This window comes from Battus philenor, unplaced genomic scaffold (genome assembly GCF_028537555.1).
Source record: "Battus philenor isolate CCGP_79_NKW_IND1 unplaced genomic scaffold, ilBatPhil1.0.hap1 SCAF_1, whole genome shotgun sequence".
Taxonomy (NCBI): domain Eukaryota; kingdom Metazoa; phylum Arthropoda; class Insecta; order Lepidoptera; family Papilionidae; genus Battus; species Battus philenor.
In genome coordinates, this window is record NW_027181661.1 from 190996 (window position 1) to 218768 (window position 27773).

General features: G+C 38.1%; 1 protein-coding gene across 1 annotated transcript; it reads right to left on the reverse strand.

The window, feature by feature from the left end:
* Positions 1 to 2682: 2682 nt before the first annotated feature.
* Positions 2683 to 27099, reverse strand: LOC137922876 (roquin-1-like). The gene is made up of 16 exons (XM_068766009.1): positions 27066 to 27099; positions 22971 to 23133; positions 22552 to 22744; positions 21770 to 21933; positions 20867 to 21004; positions 20612 to 20719; positions 20181 to 20514; positions 17392 to 17547; positions 16277 to 16400; positions 9470 to 10374; positions 8491 to 8599; positions 7740 to 8185; positions 6948 to 7045; positions 5954 to 6013; positions 4951 to 5433; positions 2683 to 4771 (listed from the first exon to the last, which is right to left on the reverse strand). Exons 2-16 carry the CDS (start codon positions 23130 to 23132, stop codon positions 4715 to 4717), a joined length of 3537 nt encoding a protein of 1178 aa, XP_068622110.1. The 5' UTR covers position 23133; positions 27066 to 27099; the 3' UTR covers positions 2683 to 4714.
* Positions 27100 to 27773: the final 674 nt, after the last annotated feature.

Sequence of the window (27773 nt, forward strand, 5' to 3'; positions counted from 1 at the left end):
ATTCAGTAAGATTTGTGAAATTAAATGTCACGTTTTTAGTGCGTGTTGAATCCTCTTCTTCAATCGGCTGTGAATTTAAGATTTTAAGATAACTTTTTAATTGGTCGATTTGACGGCTTTTACAAAGGATACTGGTTTAGATGCCTATTGGAATCCTTTTATTATTGTCTGTACTTATTAAATCTGCGAATAAAAATTTTTTTAGCCAAACACAAAGAAATTGGATTGCAGTTTTTAATCCGCGAATCGTGGAAACGCGATTAAGGAAAGCGCGAATAAGGAGCAATAAGGATAGGGAGGAATAATGATAAGAGGGAATGATGATAAGAAGAAATAACGAACACTACACAATACAAATACGATGTGCAACTATATCGTGTAAACGTGAGCGGTACACCATTGTCATCCCTTCTCCAAAAGGCAGTTTTAGCGGTCTCAGATCTTGACCCACAGCAATCATTAAGTACTTTGCTGTGTTTGCTGCTACCTGACATTCAATGTCCGCACACTGTGTTTGCGTCAAAGAATCAGTGATTCATCACTGGCGCGGGCTGGCCGCGTACTTCACCGCTTGGTCAACGCGCGAAGTATTTGAAATAAACAATAGTGGTGTTCACGGTTCCCGCGGGGCGTGTCCGCGGCTCTCTCACCATCATCATCTCTCATCATCGTTTCCGTCACCGCGCAGCTTCACCGAGTGACAGCAATGTATTTTCACAATTCCCCCTCACACGCACACTACCGTGCGATTGTAATAAGGCGTAAAAGCTTTTGATGTGTGAATATTCTCTTCATTTTCTCTCAACGCGCGGTGCACCCTATCCGAAGGTCAACGATCTAAGAGGTAATGAAATGGTGTATTCAAAATTTGAATTTCAATACTACACATTAAAATTAAATATTGAATGTCTGTCCTTGTAAAGTATGCTGCCAAAAGTTATTGTCGTGTCGAATTTTAAAAGACCAAAAAATAAAGCGGCATGTTCCGAAGTGATCACATTGTGCAGGTGTTTGAGAATGTGTCAACGTATTACAACTTCTTGCCGACCAATGATGTATATATGTGTTTAACGCTTCAAAGCTTTCACATTTATAAGCAATCATTTTGTAGAACACGTGATTAGTTCATAAACTATGGTAATCAAATTACAATAGGAGTGTGCGTGCCTAATGCACGATGGCGGGCGCGGGCCGCCGGCGGAGTTGTACATTTGAAATACAATATGTTTGGTCGCGCCGGAGCCGCGCCGGAGCCGCGCATGCACGCGATAGCGCGCTGTCATCACTCGCCGCAGACGCGCGCCTGCGATGCAACCAAAGCATTCCACTGCAAACACTTTGTTCATCACTATTTGTCGTAGAACAACATACGCCTGTGTGCAGTTCATACCGATATCTTATTGCACTTGATATAAACACTTATTTGAGATAATCTGGAGTAGGGATGAAATAGTGCATTGTTAGGGCAATGTTAAAAACAAAGAGGACACCATTGGTAATTAAAAAAATGATAATAATTAGTTAATTTCAGCTTAGTTGTAAACAGTTTAAGATTTAAGTTAGCAAGTAGCTCGAGAGACTTGAACACCAACATGCAGAAACGTGAGCAAAAAAATGTTCGGAAATATTAAACGTAATTGTAAAAACAAAGGCACGGACGCTAATGTCTGTAAAATATAGTTCCTAATGAAAAAAGTTTTTTATGTAAATGATTTAATAAAAATGTTTATTTTTAGAATTTGGCCCCAATATCGGACAGTGTAAACAATGTCTCAAGAGTGTAATCGCGAATTGCTTTTGTGATGTTAAGAAAATAATTTCCCATGAATACGATTTTATTTTGAAAACCAAGTATTTTAAGCTACCTGGCCGCTGCGGGCGTCGCGCGCATTAGATAAGTCATTGTAGTTTCCACAAGGTTCAACTACTCGGTCCTTGGGTTCAAGGCTTTAATCTTTTTGTTTGTTTTAATTTAAACTGGCCGATTATACGAATACGGATGGGCAACTTTCTGGAAGTGAACGTTATGATCGGAAACAATTATGTTTAGTTCCTGAATTTCATTTACATTGATACTTATTTCTTCAAGCGTATTAATGTGAAGTTCACACGCGCGCCAGGTCGGCAAGAGGCGACCACAACTGGTTCGTCGCTTTCTACTCTACAACGAGAGTCAAGATTAGTTGTTGCATTTTATCGTTATTTTAACAACAAAATATATATACAAATATATCCTACAAGGCTGATTTGGTCTTACGGTCTATGAAATTGAGCCCTTACATGGAAATCAAATTGTAGCAAAAAAAACAACTGAGATGACAACTTGATCTTCATATGTTTACAGTGATGCGGGGAAATGAATGGAAAAAAATTAACAAAATCCTTACGACAATATTAATAATAATATATTTAAATAAAACTTTATAAAAAAACAAAACAATCAAGGAGGAAGGTGCACGCAGCGCAGCCAGACTACCAACAATTACAAACGAAGCGCAGATGCGCGCGCGCACCCCGCCTCCGCAAATATTCATTACATCGACATTCATTTATTGACAAATCAAGATTGCTGTCCCGATGCACTTTTACAAACACACGGCCGAAGGATACAACCCCGCGCCGGAGGCCAAGATACTCTAACACAAAAATCAGTGCTCTCCGCGCATCTTTACTCACTTTTTTAACAATACCCAAAAAAGTCAGTTTGACTTTCTTTAATTTCGTTTCACATACAATTATATTTAACGGTAACAATTTCTTAAAATGTTGCGACTCTTTATCTGATATAATCGGAATTATTAACAGTTGCAGTTGCCACCCCCCCACCTTTGTTTGTGACATACGTATGAGCTTTACATTATACTTTTGGGCAACATAGGTACATGCTGAATTTCAGTCCTAATGTTAAATAAATAATCATCTGTAATTATAAATTCCAATAATAAATGAACGCGCGCGTATAAGTTGACAGTTTGTCGGCGGGGTGGTATCCTTCAACCGGGACGATCGCATAAAAAAGGTTTTATTTAGTTTTACATTAATTTCATTTTCTTAGAGGCGCAGCTCTGAATCGGCAGCTTTTAATAAACCTAAATAAATACATTTATGTATATATATATATATATATATAATTCAATATTAGATTCTACAAATAGAAATCGAAAATTTTAAATAAACGTATAGTTGGCACGCTCGCGGCGCACGCGCGGGCGTGCGGGACGCGCGAGTGCGCGCAACTATCGCGAGCTCAGTTCACATTCTTAGGGTCTTTAAACAGACCATATAATATAAATATCATTAACTTTTCCTTGGAAAAATAAAATCCACCAAATTTAATTGATTCACTTATACTCGTACAATTAATTAAATAATTCAAAATTACATCGTCCGGCTACGAACGCGTCCAGCAGGGACAAGAAATCTAATAGTCCATTGCATGAGAGACACGCGCTGCGCGGCCTCGCATATATGACTCCTTTAAATCAACAATCCCACCCTCGGGAGCATCGGATCGAGCGCGTATAATATCCATTACAATCACACACACTTGACAATTTGGTGGACAATGAATGTAGAAAACAATAAAAACATCAAACAATATTTAGCGAAGAAAATGAAGGATCGAAATGTTTAACAGCCGAAGCGTAGGCGCGCCAACAATTAATTGCAGCAGCGCGTCCTGTTGCAGTCAGGCGCTGAACAACGAGCCCGGCACGGACGCGCACCGGTTGAATACATATTTTATACAAAGTACATTTCATAGAACGCGCGAAACAATTCCACAGTGTTGAATTTAGTTAATTGCATTGGAATTTTGTATATATATATAGCTATGCAGGGTACAACTATAAGATACATCACATGGATCACAGCGCTACTATTCAGTCCAGCGGTGGGCACTGACACGCACCCGAGTGTCCGACATACAAATCTCGCAGACTCAAGTAAACCTATCTCATTGTAAGCTCTTTGACGCGCTGTGTCTGCGACACACGCCTTAAATCTAACACTTAATGCCACGTGGACAAGCTGCCCGGATGTCGATCCGGCCATCGATGCGGTGACACGAACAATGCCCGCAATGGGCGGCGCGCACGGCGCTCTGATCGGCCGCCAACGGGACCGGAGCGCTAGCACCGACGTCACGTGCGCGAGCAATTACCAGCCGAGAGTTTGCACACGACACCTAATGAAGCTAGTGGCGGGCACGCGCTGCGGGAACTTCTTACGGCTAAAAGGGCAGTTGAAACTGTCAGTGGATTCACAACAAATCATTTAAACCGATACGGTCAGCTGATCGCGAGGCAAAACTTAGAGTCCGAAGGTGCCCGGCGCAGCGGCCCGCCACCGTTCATATCAATTGCTATCTACGATAATCGATCGGAGGCAGATATGCCTGCCGCGAACACAAATCAACATACATCCAATCTCATAATCCTTCACTCTTTATCCACTTTACGCACTTGTGGCCAGACCATTTTCTTAGGTTAGCAGTCAATATTTTCAGTCAAATTGAAAAAATATATATTTTGGTTTGGAGCGGACAGCGGTTAGCGGTTAGAGAAGTGCTCGTGATCGTGCTCGCGTATTCACGAGCACAAACACGAGCACCGGCACTTTCACTAGCACATGCACGCCGGCGCGGCCGGTCGGGCCCTCCTGCGCACTAGGGTCGCAGGCAGTGGGTCGCGACCGACGCCGCGTCCGGTCGGCTCTAATATTCTTTACATATTCGTCGCTCGAGGGCCCTCAATTGTTCCTCTAGCATCTGCTGAAACATAAGACACGGTCAGTGGATGCCGACAGCCTGACCCGCGGCCAACTCACTCCGTCCCTCACTTCCGGCGCCTTGCATACAGCCTCCATACAGCCTTCATCCAGCTTCCATCCAGCCGCCCGCTCGCGCACCGCACGCAACGACCACTAACGCGCCAACGACGCACTACTTACTTTGTGGACGGGGCACGCGCACGTGTCCTCGTCTAACTTTCCTTCTTCTTGCTTCTGCTCTACGCTTGATTTTTCTTCTTCCTTGTCCTGACCGACACTCTTTTTTTGCGTGTCCTTGTCCTCGACTTTCGGCGTATCCTTCTGCCAGAATTTCTTCTGGACGCGCTTGTCCTCGACTCTCTGCGTATCCTTCTGTACGACCTTTTTCAGCGCACCCTTTTTCTCGACATTTTGCACATTCCGCTGTTCATCATTCACCTGCGGGTCCTTGTTATCGACCCTCTGCGCATTACTTTGTCCCTCATTTATTTGCGGGTCCTTAACTTCAACCATCTGCGCTTCTTTCTGCCAGAACTTTTTCAACGGATCTTTTTGTTTAATATTCTTCATGAGATGCTTGATCTCCTTTTGCACGCCAGACGTTACTGACCCCACGGCACCGAACGCGCCCGCGGCGTCGTCCGAATACAGCGAAGTAAACTTCTGCGAACAACAACGCAACGTAACCATGCTATCAAGCCGGCTTGTCCGACTTCACTCGTGAGACTAGAATGAGAAAACTAACTGTGATTGTGTGGCATATGGAGTTTAACAATTGTTTAAGAGATTAAACATTAAAAAAAATTGTTAAAATGTACTCTGTCGGTGAAGGCAAAGTGACGAAGGTGACGCAAGAAATGAAAATAAAATATGGAAAGTAATGAAAGAGAATGTGAAGAATAAAATATGAGGGTGAAAATAGAAGCGAGCGAAAAGTTTATCGGAACATATAGTCCCGGCGTACGCGGCCCCGGAGTCTGCAGCTCAGTGGGGCTGCTCTGAATCCGCTGGAACGGTCACAAGTTCCCCGCGTCGGATTTGCATCACTGCGTCTCTACGGAGATCACGGTGTCCACGTGTACTCGTGAGTCAGGATATTAAAGTTCGGCAGCGACGCAAATGGGTCTAAGTAAAGTTTATGCTGCAATGTTGCTTCTAAACAGAACAGGCGCGTTCAACTCACCTCGCTCTCAGTGACAATCTCCATCGCGCTGCGCATTTCTCCTAACAACTGGGAGTGCGTCTATATGAAACAGAATTAAAACTTTTTTTATCAGCCGATAGGCGCCCACTACGAACCACAAGCCTCATCCCCCTCCGCCCCCTGACATAGTCACGGTGACCGGACTTGCGCTGCTCGCGTCCTGAGACCTCCCGGCACCATAACTAAGACGTCGGACCGCTGCTAGGAGAACCGGAGAGTAATGTCATTTCTGTCGACTTATTTCACAGAAAAACCTATTGATTTGTAATCGCTCCGGCATTGAACATTTGTATACTAGACGGCAAAAGGTCGACAACGAAGGTGAATATATTATTGATTAGAAATATAAACTCTTTAAAAATGTATTCGTGTGAATTTAACTAAAGAAAGCGACATTACTTTCGGGCCCCGTAATATTTTTCAATCTCAATCTTATTTTTAACTCTGGTCATGAATCCTTATTCTAAGGGTCTTTGACTAAAGTCTTAGTTGTCTTTTATATTTCAGCGCGAAGTTTTGAATTGTTTTTTTTTATTATATTATACAAAACAAAACTAAGCCTTTTCCTTTAGTCAAAGTCCCTCCGGATAAGGATTCATGACTAGAATTAAAAATGAGATTGAGATTGAAAAATGCTTAATGAGACGGCAATACGAAGCGGTCCCTTTGCTTCGGCACTGAAAGTATGGATACCGGGGTATTTAATATACAACAGAGAAGCGCACGGCGCGCGCCGTGGCAGCCCCCGGAGCGTCTATAGCCTAGTTCTTTCCCAAACAGTGAAGGCATCTGTAGAGTTTTAATATAGAGGAACAGTGCCAATCGTTGCAGCATATTGTGATATAGTAACATTGCATGCACATTGCAACTTATCACTCAGGTGAACGCCTTCCGCGACAGGCCCAACATCACTTCGACTAAGAGAAACTTGTGAACAAAGACAAAAGGCAGTATTTATCGATGCGAAACTCACATCACTGTTCGGAGTCCAAGTAGAGTCGAACTGCCTCGGAGTCGGCAGCCGGTCGAACACGTACCGCGGCCGGAAGTCGTGGTGCTGGTTAGTTTGTACTGGAGACAACAAAGTTGCATTACACCGCGCATCAGATAAACACACACGCAGGGCTACCTTCACATGATAATCCAACTAATGTACACGTGACACTGGTGTAGGAGATATTCAGTCGCCATAGTTGGACTCTCAGAACTTTGGGATAGCCTCTCTGTTTATAGTTTATATATGTAAAAACATTGAGTGATGTACGTTCAGCTCGTTTGCTGTTAATCAATGAACTGTACGCCCTATCCAAAAATAGTTATCTAACATTAGATCAAATAGTACGAAAAAGCTTTTTCAAAGTTCAGATTACATTCGATGTTCCTATAGTTTATATTATCAAAAGATATCGGCCTGTAGTAGTATTAAATTACCAGATTTGGTGGCCTTCAAACTCAACGCAATGGCAACAGACAGGAATGGAATGAAATGATATATTTCGATGCGAGTAGAGACCACAAGCTTCACATGGACATTAACCTAGCGAGCAACACATTGTCGAGTTCAAAACACACGGACAGTCTGTTGTACTAACCAAGTGGCTAATATAATTTGGACTACAGAGTTTCTTGCTCGCGTTAATTTAGGCAAACCAGTGTAACGCAGGGTAGTTTCTCTTTTAAATAAATTAATGTTGAATATTAACATGTATTTTGTATAGCCCTTGGACTGCTCTGTTGTATTATTATTGAAACAAATAATGCTTACTGTCGTCATAAGAGTACTGAGCCCTCTTGGACGGCTCGCTCAAAGGACAAGAGTACGACTCCTGCGCCGGCTTGTGCTGCGGCATATTTCTCATGTTGGGCGATAACTCCTGTACAATATTTGATGACACATCTGGTATTAAATTAGGTGGCGTCTCCTGAAATTTATTGGACGGATAATTTTGAATAACGTAGTTAGACGGCTTCTGCGGAGTATTGTGGCTGATATTTGGTGAAATATTGTTTTGGGGTACGTGTTGCGGCATGTTGGGGAAGCCGAAGGGCTGCGCGCTATTGACGACGGTCGGGTACCCCTGCACCCCTGACTGCAAATAGTCGCCGCGCGGGAAGCATATCCTTAAATTAGTCGGCACCAGCCCCGGCTGCAAGTAGGGGTTCAAAACCGCCATCGCAATTTGTCCTGACACCATTATAGGTGTGTAATGTCTGCAAATGAAAAGATATGTTTTAATTATATCGGTAATATTGAATACGGTAAATATATTGGAATAACTTTCTATAGATTATGTAAGATCGTATACAGGGATCACTTGAGTATTTTATTAGAAAAGTACCCCAAATGCCCGATTTTACACAAAATAAAGCAGATCAAATAGAGTTTCCTTATAATTACACTATCCGTCTTAATGCCATGAGAGATCAGTCGTTAAATCAGAGAAGTCGCGGTTCCCCGTGTCGGATCATGAGAGTCCTCATATATATGCATAAATAATAATAAGAGAGAATCGTACGGCAGACTGGCATGATAATTCGCGTGATTCTCCGACGCGTAGTCAGCAGGAGGGTACTGTTGCACTGGAGCATCCTGTGGATTAGGCGATGAAGGCATCGCCTGTTGAGCTGCGGACAAAAACATTGGAAATATTATAAAAACTTTAAACTAGACATAACACATGTCTCAACATATGTAACGTAGTCTCCGACGCCGCAAATAGATGGCGCCGGTAAAAGCACTCGGCCTGGACTAGTGGGCCACCCGCCTAATAAGCCTATATAATAAGGATCATTACAAGTTTCCGCCTTCAGCATTATTACATACACTGTGAGGACGTGCAAAGGGATCATGATCCTACATAGACAAAAGTTGCTTAATAAACTCTATAGCACATATAGGATAAGAAATGCCTCGAACATTATTGTGGTGTATTGAATATAAAGCTTGGTAATGTATTCTTTTAACAGTTATATTTAGGATTTGTGAAAAATAAAACCGCAGTTCAAATGTATCGAGTATCTTGAGATTAGGGCATTAGGAACTTTTGTAACCCAACATACTATACAAGTAATCATTTATATAAATAATATATGTGTACGTATGTCTGATTATTGACAGCCTATATATGGGAATAAAGTACTTTTCTTAAACGCGACTTGATTGCGATTGGTGCGACCATTTGATTGCCGGCAGGCGCGAATTGTATCCGTGATTTTCTTAACCGAAGACCTGATTCAGAACATAGTGAACGTTATGAACCAACATTAAATTTTAATGTAAAATCACAATATTAAGCAGTTCGTAAGACAAGTTGGGGCCGTGCCGTGTTTCTAGCTACGGCAGTCTGCTGGAGATTGTGACGGCTAAATACAACATTAAACTTCACCTAAAACCTAACAAACAATCCGGTATATTGTATGTATGTCAAATAGATATTGTACAACAACCTCGTAAGTGTATATGGTATAAAAAATTTAATCCGAGATTTTACTTACACAGCGCTTGAGAGTTTGTAGGCAACGAGAAGCAATTGGGGGCGTGCTGTGACGGCGCGTGCGGAATGTTCTGCGGCAGCGAGGAATAGCTGCCTTGGCCACCTGGCGGCGGGTAGAACATGTTTCCATTCGATGCGCCGGGCTCGGAACTAGCTCCCGGCCGCGTATAAGAGAAGATGCTTTCGTTGGACGCTCTCGGCTCGGAGCTTGCCCCCGGCCGCGAATATGAAAAGACGCTCCCTCCTCCATGCATTGCCCCCGGCTCGGAGCTAGCTCCCAGTCGCGAGTAAGAGAAGAGGTTACCATTTGATGCTTCCGGCTCCGAATTCGATCCCGGCCGGGGGTAAGCAAAAAGGCTTCTGTTAGACGCCCCCGATTCGAGGCCCCGCCCCGGCGGCGGGAAAGCACACTTGTTACTAATGAACAAGCTCTGTTCGGGGGCCGACGTTGGCGGCATATGAGGATAGGGTTTTGCGTTCTTCATAAGTTGCGCGCCCTGTTCAGCGGCCGACGTCGGCGGCATGTGGGAGTAAGGTTTGCCATTGTTCATACTGTGCGCACCCTGCTCGGCGGCCGACGTCGGCGGCGGGTACATCATGGGCTGCACGTTCCACACGCCCGGCTCTGCCGTCGGTTGCGGCGGGTAGGGGAAGAGGTTTCTGTTCACCGGTCGCCGCTCCACCGTCGCAGTCGGAGGCGGATAAGCAAAGAGCACTCCGCGATCAGAGGACATGTTCGGCGGCGGGTTTGGGTAGCGATTCCCGTTCGTAACGCGCTCCCGTTGGCTGGCATTCGGCTGTTGAGCCGGGAACGAGCGTCCGCCGTGCCGGCCTTGGTTCATGGAGCCAGGTGTATACATGTTTCCGTTAGTCATGTCCGAGTTTGTGTTCATCAGCGCTTGAATTCTGGAAAGAACACTGTCATGTCAATATTCATCCGAGATGCCGCAATTCTTTTAAACAAACTAATCAATATGGTTTTTCTTAATAAAAATAAATAAACTTCTATTTAATAAATACATGACCAAAAAGCCAAACATTACATACGTTCGCTTTGTGAAATATATTACTTAAAACTTGACAGTGTAGCCGTGCTCGCTAACAACAGTAAATTAGTTTATTCCAACTGAACAAAATAAATACGAAGCAAGAATTAGGTGATGGGGTCTGTGCTTGTAATCGCAAGACGGTGCACACAGAGCGACGCGAAGTCGTAACCGACAACGTTCGCAATGCATTCTCTGCTCGAGTTACCAAATTTTAAAACTTTAATTCCCATTATTTTCTATTTTGTAATCTTTGAATCTTCTATAAGTAATGGGGTAGTTGAAAGAAACTTAAATTGGAGCCGCCATTTATTGATAATATTTAACATAAAATTACACTTAGACGAAGCAAGATGCGTCCTGATATTTGAGATGAACAACCTTTTCATTAGTATTGTATCTTTCACAGATAAAATAAGTTTCTTCAACATTGTAACTTATGAAAACTCTTCGATTGTCAGCTTATCTATTTATTTTTTAATCCTATTTTATTTTAATATGTTTATCAACATGTTATAGTGGAAAATAAGCAGGAAACAACTCCAAAACACATTTAATAAACTTTAACACAGATTTATACATGAGCACTTTATCAGATATAGCCTAAATCAAAATAATCAGGCGACGTCACTGCCAAGGATTCTTATTTAAATATTAGTTTATTGAATAATAGCCTTTTTCCGCAAACTTATTGGGCAGTCTAATAGTATTATTCGACATGTTATAAAATCCGATTCCTTTTATTACAAATGAATTTGAGACATTTTGCAGTCGCTACTTTGTTGCAGACAGTTTATCACGGTGCCTTATAAACTATGTGGCCCTCCTAGTTTTTGAAATTTGTTATAATTATATAGTAATAACGTAGTTAGTACATAAACTTTAGTAGAGAAAAAATAAAAACGCCCGATATAAGCCTTGATTTAGCCGCAGATTGTCGAAGCATTTTTCTATTTGTTATCCATCACAAGTGGAGAAGGCGAAAGGTAATCTTTAAGCGTGAAGACGTATAAATAACTCAGGCCCGTAGCTAAACATTGAAGCAAACCCTGACGGCAACGCCTTGTCTCGACTCGTACGGGGGTCAAGCAATGAAATACAACCTTCCATAAGGCTAGCCTAGACAGAGGCATTAGTGCCGTGACTTGATTGATTCAGGTGCCACAATCAAAAATAAACTATCCGAAAGTGGATAGAAATTTCCATTTAACACTCAGCAGACATGATATTTTCTTCGCAGATATTTATCGCGTAACATAAATAATTTATTTGGCACTGTTACTATTTGTTAAGATATTCCCGGAGAAACATCATAAGGACATTAACAGAGCAGCGCGGGCTATATTTAGAAACCAAATATACACAGCGAGCAATATAACCAAGTGCTTTCCCGGTGCTACTGCTTACCCTGTGACTTATGTTGTTTTGGGCTAATGTTCTATTAATGATTTGTCGTGTGGAAATAATTAACACTTTGCGGTCGATGCTACCATTGCGGCGGCATTCGAAAGATGTAACGTCGGTATCGCCAGTCTGGCCGCAAGATGTCATTAAAAGGAGAGGAAAGATTTCTGGATCAGTAGAGTTGAGATCACTAGAAAGTTAGTCACACAATGTCGCAAGTTTTATTTTACAATAAAAAGAACTGTATGTATCACCAAATTTGCGTTCAAAATTTAAATATATTTAATTTTAAACGGTTTAATTCCCAAAAATGGAAGTTTAGGAATGATTGCGAAGATGATGAGATTATTTAGATTTTGAAGATATAGATAGTTCTTCCTAAGTATTGACGGTAACGCGGAGAATAGTGAAGATGATGATGAAGAACTACTAATTAACACAATAAATCAGTTTCAAGAAAATCAGTGCTGTCTAATATCCATAAATTTGCTTTAAATCTATAAGGGAGAAATAACTTTGTAAAGCTAATTTTTTTCAGACTGGCTGGTGCTCTCCGATCGGCAAATATACCTGTATTTGCCGATCGCTAATAAAATCTATTTCACTAATATCACCTTATATAATTATTATTTACAATAAAATTAAAATAGAAACATAACATTTAATACTATTGACTCGTGTTTTATTTAGATAACATTTGATTACAAATAATAAACACTAGAGCCACATGTTACATTGTTTTTAATGTTTTATAATTTCCACGATGATCCAACACTACTGATGTGACGTTTTATAAGATGTGCGACAGAGATAACGCTCTACGAAGCCGAAATTAGTCGATTGTCTCTTTCTAAAGGTCGATTTGCGATAAACCAGAAAAATACATAGTTAAATTTGTAAGCGTCGTATTTTGATATATATTACAGTGTGTACCCTTGCTTGGCTGGAAACTAGGGCGGGGTAAGACGTCAAATGTTTGACTAAAAACTTTAAAGAAATTTTAATTAACCCTGTGCTACGTGTGCAGAAAGAGAATTATTGTTTTAATAGTAATAATAATACTTTTTAATTTTCGCATTACAATTATTCCATCTATTATCACCGTTAGGATCTTTATCGTGACTTAATGAAAACATGAATTTAAAACGGGCTTAAACGCTGAAGTTGTTCGTTTGTTTTGCTCGTAAAAAGACATTTGATGATTTTATTCATTTATATTACAATATATAAAATGATATTAAATATTGTCACTCCTTTTCCTCTTTCTCATATAAAGAACATAGCAGAACTAATCAATTGCTAACATATGTTAACGGGTATCTACAAAGGCATTGTATTAATTGCGAATTATTTATTTAAATTAGCACTATTTTAATATATTTAATTTTAATTGGACATTATATACTTTAGTGGACATGTCAATCTAATCAGGGCCATAAATATTCGCAGTTAAAACATTTAAAAATCATCATGGTGTATGACGCCAATCTGCAAAATTGTTTACACGCTTCCGACTTATTTCCGACAAAATATTAGGAAAGACCGGAAAGTAACGTCGTTTCTGTCGACATATTTTACAAAAAAACCGATGAATTTGTTACCGCTCCGGCATTGATTTGTATACTATATGGCAAAAAGGTTGTTGACAACGAAGGTGAACATATTGTTGATTGGAAACAAAAACTTATCAAAAATGTAGTAGTGTGAATTTAACTTAAGAAAGCGACATTACTCTCGTTCCCCCGATATAATGCGCTGTGCTAATACCGTAAGGCGTAATTTTATTCACCACCATTTTAATCGCCACTCGGTGTTTGGCACTGGTCGGTGTGACATCTGTGGATACCCCGTGGAGGGGTGAAACACGTGTAGAGTTAATTAACGGTGGTAGTTGTATTTCGCATTTATCAGCGGGCCGGCGGGCGGTGCATTTCATTGCACGACTACTGCTGCATAGCGGAAGTAGCTATATATTAGATCCTTTCTTAGTTAGGATTGACTTCCGCAAGGTAACGCCTGAATTTATTAGGTAATTTTAATCGCCTCGATAAGACTGTCGGAAAACCAGTGGTTTCATCATCATCACAACGCTTCAGCTGACAGTTGGTAGCTGCAGTGTCATATTCAAATTTACCGAGCGGTGATTTGCATCTTCATGAGACCAGTTCAAAGGAAACCCTTGTGACAGCGACCTGCCGCCTCCGATAGACGAGGTTTAACGCAACTATGACGAGCAATGGCTTTTCCTCGCGTAAGAAAAAAAAACAAATTGGCTTTCATAAATTTATGCGCGGTGGTGTAAAGGCATCTTTAGGAATCATATGTGTCCTACCAGGTCCAGTAAAAAGCGGCCGTAATTCCATGTCGATTACTTTTAATTAAATTTTTTACGTTTGCCAGAATGTCTAACTAAAATTTTCAATTTTCTTTCTCATTTAAATTCCACAATCAGTTATAACAATGATTGTCTAGTTTTTCCTTATATACGCGTTATACCATGTACCACACGGATACTATTAAAGTAGCTTTATTTACTTTGTTTTACGATCCAGTACCCTGATACCATGTCTACAGGTATGAAGGTAATTTTTTTTTATATGACAATAAAAATACAATGTTTTTCGGTAATGCACCGTATGAACTAACTTGTGTGTATTGATGCTAACATACACTTACATTATAAGGCAAATAAACTAAATTTAATAATTTCACAATTAGTTAGCTGAGATACATATTGCATTTTTTTAATTTTCGATTTAATTTTAACAGTAAAAAAGAAATACCTATATTTATACAATTATAATTTTTTGTCACGCAATTTGCCGCAGGTTCCTTGTGCATAATCGTTTAGTTTATATATAAAATTTATGCCTCATTTAACACATTCCACCGCCATGTGGGGCGTATACGACCCACGGTGCACTTTCCGTTCAGGCGATTTGCAGTTCTCATTGAAAAGCAAAGTATTCTTAAACAAATGTATTGTAGGGCCAAATGTGCATATTGAAATTTATAACTTTTTCCCGCTAATTGTAGGTTTGCAGTATTGAAAAAGTGTAAAGCATACGTCAAAAATTGCCGCGGCACGAAACGTGTTATGTGTGTTATGTTTTTTGTACACTTTTCCTTATGCGAGTTCAGTGTTATTATTTCGGTGTAGGATATTGAAAATGTGGTATTTTTAACTTTTAAAATATTTGCAGCACCTAAAGCCATTGTAAAAAAAACGTATTTTTTATGTTAAATATTGATTTAATGATTTAGGTTGCGTAATGCTGTTATTTTTTAGAGAAAAATGCAGTTGAGGCTGTTGGCGTGTTGTTGTGTTCAGGGTGGACATGCTCCATCAGAAGTAACATTCATAAATTGATTTCAAAGATTCAAACGTATTGATCTTGATGTGAGAAATGATGGACATGGACCACCAGAAAATTTTTGAAACCGGAAAACAAATATTATTGAATGAAGATAAAATTAAGAGAAAAATGGCAAAATGTTAAAGAATAAACAACAAACAATTTCTGAGCGTTTAAAAATAATATGAGAGTATATCAAAAAATCAAATAAAAAATTGTTGTTTAATTATTTAGAAAACATGAAATGTTTTATTTCCAAATGCCGGAGAAATGTTTTAAATAACTTTTCAAACTATAAATAATGTTAAAAGAATTCAATAAAAATAATAATACATTTCATGATTTGCCAAAGCACTGGACGACCAAAAAAATGGCGGACGCCCGCGCGACCTACGAAATTATAAGGAACACCGGCCGAGCGATATATGAACAAAGTTGTCAAATTAAAACAGTTCGCTTTTAAAGCAGAGCATGATAAAACTATTGCTTTTAATTTCAAAAGCACAACTCCGCGTGCTTGACACTCGCAAACACAAATTTCACAACAGTATTATATAACATCATTTTGATAATTTAACTATTCAATTTTAACTAACTTTGATTTTAATCTTTTATTGTAAAAGAATAATAAACCAAGAAGAACATAAATATGTTAAAATATTTTCCGACCGCCATTCTGTTTTACCGTCGGCTTCCGGCAGTTAAATAAAATGGGCGTGGCTTTAGCTACATTTCAGGAATAACATAGTTTTTATTAAAAGTAAGTTCGCTTAAAACATTGAAATAAGAGCGGCACAAATACGTTAAATCGTGAGAATTCCAGTTCATGGCGATGACAACAATGAATATTTAAAAAAAAATAATAGATCGCGCCGGCTAGGCATTATCAACATTTCAACTGCAGGAACATTAAATAGTTATTGCTTTCGCCAAAAGCCATGACCCGTAATATGCACATACAAATAACAATAAATTGATAGGTTTCATAAAATAGGAACTTACCTGTTTAGTTCCTCATCAAAATGGATGTATGTACACTCGTCGCCGTATGGACAGAAAATCCTAAATGGCGATTCGCGACATATGGGCACCTTACATCCTAGGTGGGCTAAGGTGTGGGCCGTGTCTGAAACAAACAAACAACAATAAGACTTCATTAACATAAGCAACACCGGACAGACAAATTCCATTTAGAAAAAGGATGAAAGCAAAGGATTGCTGCAAATCAGTGATGAAAACGCAGATGATATGGTGATAATTACTAGATGAAACACAACAACACACTAACTTAAAGTCAATCAATTGAAAAACAAGGAGGCCGCAGCTCAATTTAAAGAAACACAACGTTCTCCGAACATAGTTAAAAACAAAACAACATTACATACACCTCTAATATTAGAAACCGCATGTTAGGATCAAACATATGCAACACTGCCTAAACCCTATAACTAATATGGTTACACTTATACATACTATTAAAAAAAAAAACTTATATGTTTAAAACAGTCCGTGGTTTCTAGGAACAGCTATAAACAAATTTACACAGTATACATGGTTAGTTATGTTACAATGAGAACCTATATATACATTAACCACTAGCATTAATTGATAGTTAATACATAACACACAACACATTTGTTACTCTAGCGTTCTTAACTAATAATGTATCTTAAAATACATTACAATTTGTCTTTTAATACATTCCAGACTGTTCCTTACAACTAATACAATTTAACACAGATAACATCTAGAGAGTATTCTTGTAAATTATAAACATAATTAAATATATCAATAGCAGATGTCGGTAAGCAACAATATAACTTAATGGTGAGTGCTATAGCCACCTAATGTCTTTCGCTTAAAACAAACAAAAGTACAAGAATGTTTTAAAACAAGTTATTCAGAATCTGAAATGATTTATCACACATTGGATGTTAAGCAAGCCGTGTTAGAATATTAAATGTCTGATTGGTTTCCCGGAGAGCTATGGAACGGTTACAAATCACTTTGATAGCTCAAATGTTAGTTGCAGTCGATTCAAAAGCAATGTACAAGGCTTGGAGCGCGAACAGTGCGCCCGCGCTCATTATGTAAGAGGTGGGTCGCTTGGAACTTACTCGACTGCTCATCACACCTGTCTAGAACGGACACCTTTGGATTGCCTCCGGAGTCCCTCGCGTGCGCCTGCTGGACGTAATGGATCAGTCCGGAGACCACTTCCTTCACGGAGGTGACCACCTCCGCCAACTGTTGCCACGACGGACTCTTCGCGTCTGCAAAGACATAATGGTGTCATTATGTGATCATAGCTCGGGTAAAAATTTCGAAGCCCAAGTCTCTGAACACACCGATGCACTGTGTTCTGTTTACCGCTTCGAAAAATTATATTCAAAATTAATAAGATAACGTACAAAGCTAAAATAACTCGATGGCTTTCTCGTGGCGTCCAAATTGTCCAACGCCCACGCAAACAGCGTACTTCACAAAAGCTTATATCATTGAAAAGAACTTTATAAAAAGACATTATTAACATTTAAAATATATATAAACACATTATGTTAACTTAGAGAAACAATTAAAAGTTATATATTTCACTTATAAAACTTTTCTAACATGCAAACACTTTCCTCTTGAAGCGCCCGAACCGAAAGAACTTTAGCGAGACAAAGTCAACTCTGACCGCAGCTTCGAGTCAAATATAATTATTATTATTAAAATTGTCTGGCGCCAGTCGCGGTCTCACATAAAGATAGTCCGTAAATAAATTATATTTTAATTGTTCTTTTTTAAGAGAGACATTCGTTATAATGTGTCTTTAAATATTTAACTAATTGTAAATTGATTGGAAAGGGACAATAGAAAAAAGTCGTTTGTTACGTTAGTTTGCAACCGGAAGTGCATTAATATTAACGAATAAAATTTCAGCGTTGTTATAAAAACAAAATACTTTTAAAAAGCAGCATATTTATGTCCAAAATTTGTTCTTTTTTTAGAAAGACATTTTTTAATGTGCTTTTATATTTAATAAATTGTAAATTGACTGAAAAGTGACAATTTAAAAAAGTCTTCAATACGTTAAATGTTGCAACCGAAAGAGCCAGTAAACAAAGCACATTTATGACTAGTTAAAATATGATTTTTTTAAATTAACATATCATCATTTATGAGGTTTTTTTCCTTAGAGTAAAACTACATGTACATTTTGTAAATCGACATGGAGACATGGTACGATCGTAATTAATGGGATACGGATATAATTTAATTTAGACCGTTGGGAGACGCGGAATGTGCGTCGTATAGATGGACGTCTATTTAGCAAAACGAGCTTGAATTATTTTCAATTTCAGCGTTATCAAATTAAAAACTTATGAAATTTACTTTTAATTTAATCTGTATGACGTGAAAGCTACTTTTTGATTAACATATCGCTTTGCTGTTTTTTTAAGCGCTTCGAGTTTTATTCTCTTTGCTGTTTCAATACATTAAATGTTGTATATAAAATGTTGTAATGAAATTGTGTATTTATGTACAAACTTGTAATAAAATCCCTTTTTGTGTACGCCATTTGTGTCTGTTTGATTTTGACAGCATTGAAAAGGTTAAATTTAAAAAAAGGAACAAGTTACTGCAATATTGTTTCGAGATGTTTACTATTAAATTTCATTTAATGAAATTAGTGAATATCATCAAGAAATTCGACATATTTTGAAAAAATTCACTTCAAAGGAAAAAATGCAATGCAAGCCGGGAATTTTTTATATACAATTGCAACATTAGCATAAATTTAGTAAAAGCATTTTCCAGCAATCGGAGAGTTTTAGTGACAAACATGCAACAGGTTGGAAGCTCTTTGATTAATATGCGACTTTATTGCCGGGCAGAGCCTTTGGTTTGAATCTCTATCTGAAAACTTAAGTTAATCAATGAAAAATGGTGTGGTCTTCATCAGTTTGGTAGAGATGAGAATGCATCTACCTTACATGCCATATATGCTACAGTAGACCTTGTGCCTCTTTCAATCTCTTCAGAATTCTTTAGTCAGTGTCAGGTTGACATCAAAGACTGCCACAACAACTTGTAGCGTTTTTTACTACAAGTCTCAAAATGTCTGCAGCAACTGTATCATGTCACTATTACAAGATGGCAAATATTATTTCATAATGGCATCTATATACTATAGTGAGATGTAAATAAACTTTGAAAAAATATTTCTCAGGTTCTCATAGAAAATACAAGAGCGCATACCCCATATTTATTACAAAAGCAACTCAGTCAAATCTGTCCATACACAAAGAATTTTACATGAAACTATAAAATGAAATAAAAAACATATGTTTCAAGGTTTTATTTCAAAAAATATATTTCAGAGAATCCAATGGAGTAAATAAATGTGAAAGGCATCTGATTCGTTTATTTTTAAATAAAGATGATCTGGCAACATTTAGATTTATTTATACAACGAAATTCCTTTGGCACTAACTACTTTAAGGCGCCAGCTATATGAGTTATCTTGAATTCATGCAAATGAAATAATAAAAAATCCATTAAATGAAAACAGTTACCAATATCCATCGATTCTATCTCAATACAGCAGTGAATTAGAATAGGAAAATGAAACCTCATCTACCTTTGCAAACACTGCTGTCTTAATGCAAAGCTCCAGCGTGCAGGGGACGGTAACGGTATATAAAATAAAACATAATATATAACATGCACCTTTATCAGATGGATCAAAGCTGTGTAGTGGTTGATGGCACAGCGGCGCAAACAGGTCCTCGTCGTTAAGCAAGGACTTGTCATCGAGGAGAACAATGAGCAGTGCATTGGGTTTGTTTGACGTAAGCATTAAAGCAAATGGCAGCGGGTCGGATGGAGGGTGACATGCGACACCCGACGCTGGACCAACCTGGAGAAGAGTCGATGTTGGCGAGGCGGTCGAGGTGCGCGCTAAGCAGCACGAGGTGCGCCGGGTCGGCGGTGCGCTGCAGCGCGATGAACAGCTCCTGCACGGACTGCGCGAACGACTGCGGCGTCTGCAGCTTGTCGATGATGCTCTGCATGTGGCTCTTGTGCGCCGAGTCGCCGTAGAGCAGCGCGCTCCACTGGTCGGGAGCGATGCGCAGCCCCGCCTCCGTCGCGATCTGCACGATCTGGGCGTCGTGCTCGCGCCGCAGCGCCTCGTACGTCCGGAACTCGTCCTTCAGCTGCATCAGCGAAGAGTCACACTCGCGCTTCGACACCTACGAACCCGCGCGAACACAAAGGTCACTAATCCGCCCTCGCCACACCGCCAGCTCAGCGGGGCGCGCAAATGTAAATAATTATCCTCAGCCAAACCTTAAAACAAGAAGCTCTGTACAGTAGTTGCACTACGTGTCCTATGCTGGTCTTGGAGGCCTGAGGGAAATGCGGCTCCAACCTTTGCACTACGAACATCACTAACACCTAAAAACACAAACGAATCTGAATACACCATCTGTACACGTGTCGCGTCGTTCAGATAAATTAAACGTATGTAATGTTGTGTGTGCAGAGAACAATAAACAGTGTTGGACAATGCCAAGAACAGCAACCGGGTGACCATAAATGTACCTTTCTAGATAAAGCCGAGCCATCTTCTAAGGCAAGTAAAACTAACTTGAGAACCTCTTCCTGCATGGCCGGACCTAGGAACTGGCAGCCCCGTGCTCTTACCGCCGCCCACAAGTTGGCGCTCAACTGCTGAGGGTTCTGAAACAAAAATAGTTTTTACGTTTTTATTGTTTTGCAATAGTGAACATACTTAATATGAAAACACTATATTTTTTTAGTTTCTTGTGGCAAGAAAAAATGACAAATGAAACACCCAGCTGTCAGAAATTTATAACAATCATTGTTTATTATATATATAATTTGTTTTTTGTTCAGTTCGCTATTGTACAGTTGCAGATGAATAACTGTTGATAGCATGAAGTCTATTGTGCTGGCATTATAACAAATTTGCTACATTTTTCCAAAGTTTTTCTCAATTATTGTTAAATTTTAGTGTTCTTTTATTGATATTCATGCCTCACTCGGGGATAGGCCTCCTGTAGGCGCTTTACCTCATCTAATTTCATCCAAACATTCCCTATTCTCATCAGCCCATGTCTTCTAGGTGCATTGAAGTTTTGTTTTTCCTGGTTCTCAGCAGTCTATCTGATATTAGTGTAGTGTAAAGTCACCTTTGGCAGGTATAAGTCTTTGCTTATTAAAAACATTTTATATTCCTGTTGCTGTTTATTTGAATTTTTCTTTGTACATATATATATATATATATATACATAAAAATATATATAATAAGTTTATGGAAGTGTTGTCATTTATGGAGATCCCATTTTTTTCATTCACTTTTAAGTTCTAACAGTACCATCAACATGATAAAGGGCAGCTCACTCTTTCTTGCTAACCATGCGGGAAAATCGCAAAGCTGCAACTATATTTTGAAAGTTCAAGAAAGAATTCGAAAGAACCTACTTGATGCTGCAATATAAGTTCAGTGACAGTCCTCTCGCCCAAGGATCTAGCAGCTCGCGCAGCCCTCCCGCGACCCTCTTCATCGATCATAGCACATTGTAAGAGAGTAACCAGTTTTCTTTGCATAGGTCTTGAAAATCTGTTAGTGCTCAAGCTGGTACTGGCTGAAAATATTTATGACTAATTTAAAATGAAATAAAAAGTTGGAAATAGTAGACAAATTTAATTCTAAATAAGCAACAATTTTGTCAAAGGAAGATTATTGAAATCTTATCAGTTGATAAAATATACATAGTCATTCTATGGCTATTGCATGTGCACTTTTACAATTTGACCCAAGAATCAAATGTTTGTGCCATAGCACATTTTATACAAGATCACACATCTTAGGGATAATGTGTTCGCCTCCACACTCTTCCAATCTTTATTAAATCATGCAATTTTACATTATTTAAAATAAATAGCCCCATAGAGTTGCTTTAGCTTCTTCATTGTCTGAAGGGTTTAATCTGAGCAAGTTGTGGACTTTGTTGAATTTTTTTTAATAAGACAGTCAAGAGGCCATCACCGGAAGTATTTCTCCACCAGAATGCCTTTCTGCAGAATCTGATTTGAATATGAACAAAGATGTTCCTTCAGCTTGCGGTTATATAGAGTATGGACTCAGTTCACATAATTATTGTAATTCAAATTGTACAAAGTAAATCACTTATGAAGTCACTATAATAAATACTCAAAAAAAAAACTCTTATGGTTTACACAAATAGCACGCAAACACTCACCACTTCCACAAAGTTTAAGATAAACTGCAAGCTGTTCCATGCACCGCACAATGGAGTCATACGCCTTTTTGTCTTGCTCTGGCAATGCTTTGATACATGGCGGGTGATGGGGGTGTTCTGGGGGTGGACATCCCGCTAATAGTAGAAGAGCTGTATTCACTACTAGTTCCTCGGGTTCCGATTGAATTACTGTCTGCAAAAAATATTATCCAATGAGAAAATAATCTATATAAATGAAAAACGTAACTCTCGTCTCTAAATAGAAACGTAAAGATTAGACGGTCTTTCTGATCAATAAGTAGCGAAATTTAAACAAGTTGGCAAACAACTTGAACGTTTTGGACAGTGATGTTAGTAAAGATTGGAGCAAATTAAATATTAAATGTAAATTTTGTAGTCTGCATGTACACCACACATACCTGATCGAAGGGACATTGCTTTTTGTGTAAATTTTTGAGGCAGTGTTTGCAGAGTGTGTGGCCGCATCCTAAGCTGATGGGGCTACGGGGCGGTGGGCCAAACTCTCGGCAGCACACTGGACAGTTGAGGTAGTCCGTCCATTGCGGCGCCTGAATTGGCATTCTGTAAAAATGTTATAATCATTTAAAGGTTTTTAATAATAAATATTTTAATAACTGTAATAGTCAAACCAGCACTAATGAAAAAACTGTTTACAATTTATCTATGTCAATGACAAAGTATTAAAAATCAAAATCGAGGAAGATTGGAATTTTTTTTCATTAAATTATATAAAATTGACTAACCTACAGTATTCTTATCATTTAATACTATGCAAAGTCAAGTTCGTTGGTAACTGCATTTTATATGCGGCCTCAGATTATAAGGCGTGGTTCACAAGACATGCAAAACAAATACAAAGTAGAATTACACCAATGTACAGAATAGAAACAATTTTTATTTTTAATATTATTTTGTTTACTTGAAAAATAATACACATTTTTAATACATAAGACTTACAAATAAATAAGTAGTTAATTTAATACAGAGTTATTATTTAGCAAATTTTGGGAGAAATGGGTTTTTCGCAATCCCATTTTGTTAAAAAAAAATTAATACACACAAGTCTTATGTTAGGTTACTACAATGCAATAAAAACACCTTAAATTAAATTATATATATTGCAAAAGTCTTCTGCACTCTAAAAATAACCAATAATACATGATTCATAACAATAATTATAATAATGTTACAATTAGGTAGCAGTAGTCAAGTAATATTTACAAGAAATACCAATTAATTACATTGATCTTCCATACAACTACAATTTATGTTTGATTATTAATAGTTAGTAAAGCATAGACCAAAATTAATACTTGTATTGTAATTATTATAAGTACATGATTATTTTAATCGTCCCAAGCATAAAAATGTTAGCTTTACACACTATCCTTTATACTAAAAACATTAAAGATAAGAATAAGTCTGGAACGAGGGTGTGGCTGCCTATATAATGATTCTATATTACAATTTGCACTGATTGCGAAACAACATAATATTTATATATGCCAGCGGTTCCCAAACTTAGTTAACTCAGAATCCTCGATCTTATAAGCAATACTTCCCAAAATCAAAATAAAATATGATTTAAGTGATGATGTGAAAAAATTGGTTTTAAAGCATCCCAATGAATTATTAACAACGCAACTAAGTTCTAGCATATACAAGCCTTTTGAATCTACTTTTTCCATTGTTCTAGCAGAGCTAGAATACCAATACAATAGTGTTTGTCTTCTAAGGCTTCCTCTGATATATGACCAGATATCATTGACTATATATAACATAACTGCTCACACCCTAACCATGTGCCTTCCAACAGAACAAGTATTAATCAATCACAGCGCAATGTCTGGTGAATATAACAGCCAGTGAATATTCTAGCCTGGTGTTTTACCCTCTGACAGTTAGGCTATTTCTCATCACACTTCAACAAGATTAACACTTTTCAACAGTAACAACATCTGCAAGAGTGAGTCATAGAATTCATAGACTTCTTTGTCCTGTTCAGGATACTTGCAAGTCAGGGGCTGAAACACAGTATTTAGATGCTCCAAGTATACACCAGCCTTTTCACATTCAGTTCTTGTTGATTTACCATCTCTCATTTTACTTGGAGGTATATGTAGTTCCAGCCTCAATATCTTTGTTATCTTCCAGAACAAGTAGTTACAATCTTAGTATGGAGTGAGGTTCGCTAATTGTAAATAATTTTGAAGGCCATCACTACCAGTTTCGCAAGTCATGCATTTAAGGTCTTCAGAGGTCTTGCTAAAAGGTTATTTTCATTGCAAGGATATTTTGTAATATGCAATTTCTTTCGCAGGAGCCTTCTCTCATTTAGTGTTTTAACTTGTTATATTGATATTTATGTTGTTGACCATAGTACATATGTAAATTCTTCTACTACCAGGTAGACAGATCTCTTTTTAAATTTTCAATTTTCAATTTTGTAGTTATTTCTTTCCATTTTGCAGCTTTACAAACTTTCTGTAGGCTCCATCAAGATAACCTTCCAGTAATAGCCAATGACTACTAGTCAACATGTTCTATTTCTATTTGACTTGACGCTAATGCCTTTTTTGGGTCTAATGGCCAATAAGCAGAAACACCATGTGAAGCACATTGCAAGTTTAGATTAAGTTCACTCATGTTGTATCTATTTCACATAATACTCATCTCAATAGCATCAAATAAGTCAAAGCTGTTCCCGATGATGGCTTTGTTTGGTTTCAACAAATCAATACAAATAACACCAATTTGGTCACATAAAATGCACTACATAACCTTGGCAGCATGTATATTAATTGAAGTTGATATTGTATCAAGATAGACCTAGCAGTCTCCAGTATTAGCCTTGCTTTGAGTTGCTGTAATGAATTCATTTATCATCACCATTTACATACACAAGGAAGCACTTGCTGATTCTTGAATAGTTGTAGTAGTTATTCATAAGAGAATAATGCGGCTCTGTGTCACTTGGCTTCAAACCATAGTAACAGAAATAAGCTTCTCTTCTTATTTTAACTCTTTTTCACTAGTATGTCTTAACTTTTTCTCATGGAGAAATCCTACATGGAACACTCCTCGGATGCAATACACAACATACAGTACCGGCTTTTTGTTAAAACTATGGCATTGCCTTTAGTGGCGGCAGCCTAGTGACAAAACTTCTTGACATAGAGCTATCATATACACACTAGATCTAGCTCCCGCACCATTGAAGGAAGTTATATGTGCGATGGATCACCTCAAATCCATATCCAAAGCCATTTTATGGGGGTTGTAGTAGGACATGGTACAGCCCTCTCCATCATTTAAGTCTCCAATTGCAGATAAGGAACTCAGATGTTCTTTCTCTCTCCTCAGCCTTATTTCGCAACATTACTTTTTCACAGAAGTTTATACCAGCGCAGCATCTCATCCTCTTCACTACCACAATTATGGCATATGGTTGATAAACTTCTCTTGCTACTTCCTGCTCTTGGATCGCTTAATATTGTTTCCACCATTCTAACAGTAACTGTTGAGTATAGGACCACAGTAATTCCAGTTCATTTTGTAGGGTTCAATCACCAGCCCAAAGCTCCATGTACCATTCATTGACCCAGGCTTGTGGTCGGGCTTCAAGATTCCATGGAAGGGATCCCATATGTAGTATGTTGTAACCTATGTTAAATCTCTCAATTTTGAAACTATTGTCTCTAATGTTCTACTTGAGAGTAGCATTTTCTTCAATTTTTCTTAACCATGCTTCTGCTGCTGTTTCCTTTAAATGTTAAGAAAAGTAATATTTTTTGTAAAATACATTGACTTGGTATACAATCAGAAATCTTCAAACAACCAAAAGCCAATGATGCCACAATAAAATCACTATTCCATTAGATATTGTTTACCATATTTTAAAATTTGCTGAATAACATTTTAGATGTAATATTTAAAATATGGCCGGTACTTACTGCTGGTGTGATCTATACACAAACAGCGAGAACTTAGTTGTACACTTAATAAAGCTTTCATTCCACTAGCACCACAAATCATAACTGAGGAGTTTGGGGGTCTATAGGAAACACTTTGAGAACCGCTGATGTAGTCTGTAGAATAAACAAAAGTAAATTTATTCTGTAGATAAGACTCAAGTCAGGAGTCATTCAGATATCACAGAAACCACAATATAATGCCATTGTAATTACTGAACCATTTTGTTTTATACACACATTGTGTTTTCATTGTTAACTCATACAAAAAATAATATTGCCTAAGCTAGCATATGTTCCATATGTTTGGTCAGATGTTAGAACATATCTACATGGTGTTAATATAAATTTACTTAAATACATTTAAAAACATCAGATACTCTACCACTAAGCTTAAACATGCATAATGCATAAGTTTACCAAGAATAATGAAAATGAGATATGATTTGTAAGCAGAGGAAGAGTTGTGGACTTTTACATTGGAATACATCACAAAAACACTTTTTCTCCAGAATAACTTACACCTTTGGTATTAAATTACTCAAAATTTGGTGGCTCAATATTTACTGAAAGCCACAAATCAGACATTCAAAATGACTTCATTGAATATGTAAAACAATCACAACAGATGCTGTTTTACAACTAAGGTGCTTTGTAGGTAAAGCAGATGACATTGAAACTAATAGAAATCAATACCTTCTCATCCCAATACTTGCCATAGCACAAGTATTTATAGCCATAAAGCAATGACAGATGTAAACAAGAGGTATGACTTTTATGAATATTTGTTTATTTTGTTAAATTTCAAGTGTATCGCATTAATGCTTAACTACCTCAGAATAGTCTGAACGTCGAAATGATAAGCTATCGATTTTTAGTTGTCGATTAACGAGGTTTAATCCTGTTTAAAATATTATGTTTATGGTTGTTCGAACATATGGAAATCTAAAAAGAATCGTAGAAACTAAATTCTTTCCAAAAAAGAATGCGCAAAGATTGCCAACTAAGCATAAGGTCGGAACGGTCGCCGTGATTTACGACATTTCGTTCTTTTAATAAAAATAAAATTAGCATTTGCTGGTTTGAGATCATTTTCTCGCATTACCTTAAAATTAACACGAACAGTCATCACAAAAATAACACATTCAGCTTCTACCCACATCGAAGCATGATCCGTCAGCAGCCCTAAACAGAGACATTTTTTTTACACGTCTTGTTAGTTCTAAAACT